Source organism: Pseudorca crassidens, chromosome 9 (genome assembly GCF_039906515.1).
Source record: "Pseudorca crassidens isolate mPseCra1 chromosome 9, mPseCra1.hap1, whole genome shotgun sequence".
NCBI lineage: Eukaryota > Metazoa > Chordata > Mammalia > Artiodactyla > Delphinidae > Pseudorca > Pseudorca crassidens.
The window spans coordinates 449,625-454,346 of NC_090304.1; the positions used below are offsets into that span (position 1 = coordinate 449,625).

The 4,722-nt window shown below is 61.1% G+C and overlaps 1 protein-coding gene across 1 annotated transcript; it reads right to left on the bottom strand.

Annotated features, from left to right (window-relative positions):
* Positions 1-3,101: 3,101 nt before the first annotated feature.
* On the bottom strand, positions 3,102-4,335 carry LOC137229779 (interferon-induced transmembrane protein 3-like). The gene is made up of 2 exons (XM_067747716.1): positions 3,981-4,335; positions 3,102-3,386 (listed from the first exon to the last, which is right to left on the bottom strand). The coding sequence occupies exons 1-2, from the start codon at positions 4,236-4,238 to the stop codon at positions 3,195-3,197; spliced, it is 450 nt and encodes a 149-aa protein (XP_067603817.1). The 5' UTR covers positions 4,239-4,335; the 3' UTR covers positions 3,102-3,194.
* Positions 4,336-4,722: the final 387 nt, after the last annotated feature.

Below are 4,722 nucleotides of genomic sequence, written 5' to 3' on the forward strand. Positions count from 1 at the left end.
AGGGGACGGGGGCCCACCGGGCACTGTCCTGCTTGGGCTCCGGGGAACGGGCAGGGGTGGGTCCCCATGTGGGTGAACGGGCCCTGGGGGACGAGCAGGGGAGGGCCTGAGTCACAGCACCTGGCTGTCACCTGGCCCAGCTCCAGGACCCCTCACCGTCTCTTCTCCCCCAGTCTAGGGACCGGAAGATGGTGGGCGATATCACTGGGGCCCAGAGCTATGCCTCCACCGCCAAGTGCCTGAGCATCAGTGCCCTGGCCCTGGGCATCTTTCTGATCGTTGGATTGGTGTTTGCTTACCTGAAAGCCTACCAGATGGCTTTACAGATGGCGAATAATAGAGGCTACTAGCCGCTGGACATGGAGGCAACCCAGTTCCTCCACCATCCACGGCCGGCCCTGCACCTGGGGCGGTGGGCCTGCCCCCTCCCCCCACCCCTTTATACAGCAATTTATGGAGACAGAGCTGTCGACAGCTGAATTCAATAAAGTGCACTCATCTGTGAAGGTGCTGTGATGTCCCCTGCGAGGGGACACTGCTGTGAGTCCCCGGTTGCCTCGGGGAAGCACAGAGCGCTCAGCTGTGGGCTGACAGCAGAAGCCCAGAGCAGAGCTGGTGACCCCGCCCCGGTCGACAGAAACCCCCAGAGGAAGGACCACTCCCTCCCACGCAAACGTGGCTGCCCTGCTGGGTGGAAGTGTTTCACAGACACTGGGGACCCTGGGGCATTGGGTGTGAGCCTGGGCTGTACATGGGGAGGTGGGGACCCGCCTCAGCCCAATACAGGGAGGGGCACCCCAGGCAGGTATTCCTGTCTCTGAGCCCCAGAGGGAGTGGGCGCAGGGGACGCACCCTACCGGCTGGCCCACCGCCCCCTGCACAGTATCCCAGGTGCGCTGTGCATCACCCAGGAGAGGCTGGAGGAGTCCAGGCGGCCACAGGCTGGTGCTGGGGCAGTGACCCTTCTCCACAGGCCCCTTGGGGATCCAGGCTCTTCTGGGCTCCCTCACGGGGCTGAGGTCCAGTTCTGTCCGGCTCTCATTGAATTCAGCACTCTTCACAGTGGATTTCCTTCCATCCTGGCACCTAGGACTCTAGACCCCAAACCCTCACAAGGCCCTACCTCGGGGGCTATGTAGGTTGGGGTCCTCCCTGGAAGACGGTGACTCAGACGAGGTTGCCCGCTCTCTCTTGGGTCCCACATGTGAGCTCGGGAGGCTCGGCCCCAGGGAAGCTGGTTCCCGGAGGAGGGGAGGCTGGAGGACCTGCCTCTCTGAGTCCAGGAAGGACACTCCCCCAGGCAGGGGGTGGGGGGACAGACGTATGACCCCAAACCCCCAAACCCCCGACCCCGGCTGGCTGACTAGGCACGTCCCACACCCCCCTGTCGGGTGGACAGCAGTCGCAAAGGGTGGGTGGCACTGACTGTAACCCCGTCAATCTTCACGGATTTGGGGTGAGGATCCTGCTAGGTGGCAGGCCAGCTTTGCCTGGAGTCTGGCCTGGAGGAAGTCTGCCCTTAGGATTCCTGAAGATGCCCCGCCCAGGTCTGGTCCCGAGGGAGTGAGGGCAGAGCAGGACAGACGCGCTCGGGGTGGGGGTGGGGGGAACGATCATCTCTCCTGGCCTCGCCCCTGGCTCCCTTCCTGAGCGCTGCTGGTCCGGGAAGCTTCCATCTGCCCAGCCCACCCAGCAGGGGTCTGAGTCGCTTGGGCAGCGCCCCCTGCCGGACTCCAGGGCTTTACTGGCTGCGGGCCCCTCCTCACCTTGGCGTCAGTCCTTCCCAATCCAGAGGGGCAGGTCTGCCAGCCTCCCCTCCTCCCGCACTTCCTTGGGGCTGTCCCCTCCCTGCTCACGTGTGACAGACCCCCGGGGAGAGGGGCTCCCTCATGGCCACCCTGAGACCCCAGCCCCTTGGCCATCTCCTGGAGTCGGGACTGCAGCTGGGGACAGATAAAGGGGCGTGGGTGCGGGTCGGGAGGGGATCCACAGCTGGGGTCGGGTGTCAGGGTACGAAGGGGAGGCTAGGGCCACCCCACCTCACACCGCACCTGCCCAGCTGGTTGTGGGCAGGGTCTGCCCTGGGGCACCCCAAGTGCCCACACATCTAGAGGCCTGACAGAACCAGGGATGGGGGCTGATTTCCGGGGCAGGGCAGGGGTTTCTCCTCCTCCTGGGGGCTGTCTCTGCAGCGGTGGCCCGCGCACTCTTGTAGCTTTCCTGAGCTGACGGGGTCCTTGGGGCCATGGACCAGGAACAGCAAAGTGGAGACACATGTCAAAGGGTCTGCAAGGGAGCAGGGGAGCCACTGCGGACCTGGAATTTGCACACGTCCTGGCCGTCCTGGGACCACTTGGAACCTGTTGTCTTTACTCCCTGGAAGCCTCAATTTAGCAGCCCATCAGCTGCTGACATGTGACCCACTGCCTGCTGGCACCGATCCCGCTTCGTAAACAAGCCCTGTAACTTCTCTGGAATGTCTTTGTTGTGTTTAGAACCCCCAGCGCTTGTACTTTCCTCGCAGCACGTCTGACTTGCTACTTGAATCTGCACTTCTCCGATTGCAAATCCTAAAACTCCAAATAAACTCTTTTCTTATTTGCGGGCTTCGTTTGTTTTGTTTTGTATTTTGTCAACAGGGTCAAGGGTGTTCTGGACCTGGCATGACCCTTCCCCAGAGGAAGGCACCACCCCAAACCCCTGTCCAATTGCTGCTGCCCCAGCTCAAGGCCAAAAACAGGCAAAGCCTTAGGACTTGGCAGGTCCCACTCAGAGCAGCAGAGCAGATGGGACGGGGGGGGAGGGGCTCAGTCTCAGGGGCAGGCTGGGACTCTCAACAGGGCCCCCTCCCCAGGTCAAAACACAGCACCCGGGCTTCCCTGGTGGTGCAGTGGTTGAGAGTCCGCCTGCCGATGCAGGGGACACGGGTTCGTGCCCCAGTCTGGGAGGATCCCACGTGCCGCGGAGCGGCTGGGCCCGTGAGCCATGGCCGCTGAGCCTGCGCATCCGGAGCCTGTGCTCCGCAATAGGAGAGGCCACAACAGTGAGAGGCCCAAGTACCGCAAAAACAAAACAAAACAAAACAAAAACACACAACACCCTCACATACAAATGCTTTATTTCATTCAGCTGTGGACAGATGCGTGTATAAACTGCAGTGAAAAGGGGTGACTGCCTCGGGCTGCCGGCAGCTACTAGTTGCCTCCATAATCCTGCATGAGCTGGGAAACCGCTTGAAAAATCATCACGGAGCCAGTGGCGAAAACAACGATGAAGACGGTGATGAGAAGGATGCCCAGGACCAGGGCGCAGATGTTCAGGCACTTGGCGGTGGAGGCATAGCTCTGGGCCCCAATGACATCGCCCACCATCTTCCGGTCCCTAGACTGGGGGAGAAGAGACGGTGAGGGGTCCTGGAGCTGGGCCAGGTGACAGCCAGGTGCTGTGACTCAGGCCCTCCCCTGCTCGTCCCCCAGGGCCCGTTCACCCACATGGGGACCCACCCCTGCCCGTTCCCCGGAGCCCAAGCAGGACAGTGCCCGGTGGGCCCCCCTCCCCTCCTGGGGCCTCGATCTGCTTCCTCACGGACTCTCAGCCTCTCCGGGAGGCCCCAGGGCTCACCCTCCCTCTGCTCTGTCCCCTTTGCTGGCCACTCACCCCACCAGTGGTCAGTGCCCTTTCAGTACCTTTTTCTTTTCTGGACCAGACTCGAGGTCTGAATCCGAAGTGTGAAGGATGTAACTTCTCTAATGAGGCTGGGAAGGAGAACTTCCTGGGATGGTGGAGACATAGCCCCCCATCCCCGTGTGTGCCCCTGCAGCCTCGCTGTGAACTCTCACTGGGAGTGATCCCCCAAGCCACACACACACAGAACAATACACACAAGGGCTCTCCACACCCCACATGCCAGCCAGGCGGGGGGGGGGGCCTCTCCAGGCTCACACACACTTCCTTGGAGAACCCCCCAGGCGCCCACCCACCTTCACGGAGTAGGCGAATGCCACGAAGCCCAGGCAGCACCAGTTCATGAAGATCGTGTTGAACAGGGACCAGACGATGTGGTCGGGCACCGAGGTCTCGCTGCGGATGTTGATCACCGTGGTCGTCACGGGGGCCTGGCTCTGGGGAGCCCCCAGCATGGCCACCTCGTGCTCCTCCTTGAGCATCTCATAGTTCGGGGGGATCCCGCTGTGGGCACCATTGAAGAACGGTTGGGATGTGTGGTTCATGGTGGACATGAGGCAGCTGTGATCCAGGCCCTGGACAATCTCAGGGGTCCTCCCTTTCCCCAGTAGTTTCGATTTCACTTAAGTTTCCTTTTCCCGGAAGTTGGGGAATTGGGGATGGGCTGGTCCTAGGAGGCGGGATGAGAGCCTCCGCGTGTCAGGTTACACCAGCGTGAGTGGGAGGAAGGCTGAGGGCTTGGAGGGAGCTTCCCGCCCAGAGGCTGGAAGGGGCAGGAGACTTTCCTCCTACCTTCCCAGGTCTTGGTTGAGACCCCACTGTAATAAAAAGACAGTTTAACAGAAGAAAAACAAATGAAAGTTTAATAACATGTATACCTCCTGTATACATGGGAGAGACCCAGGAAAACTGAGTGACTCCCCGAAATGCTAAAGCCACCACCTTAAATGCCACCTCCAGCTAAAGGCAGAAGGTGTTGCGGGGTAGGGAGGAGAGGCCCCTCTGGGAGGTGACAAGGAAAAGCACGTAAACGGTGGT

Bases quoted from the DNA above. Each gene is read 5' to 3' on its own strand.
- LOC137229779 (XM_067747716.1), bottom strand. From the start codon at position 4,238: ATGTCCACCATGAACCACACATCCCAACCGTTCTTCAATGGTGCCCAC. The intron at 3,387-3,980 runs GTGGGTGGGCGC...CTTCTCCCCCAG, and splicing joins CATTCGCCTACTCCGTGAAG to TCTAGGGACCGGAAGATGGT.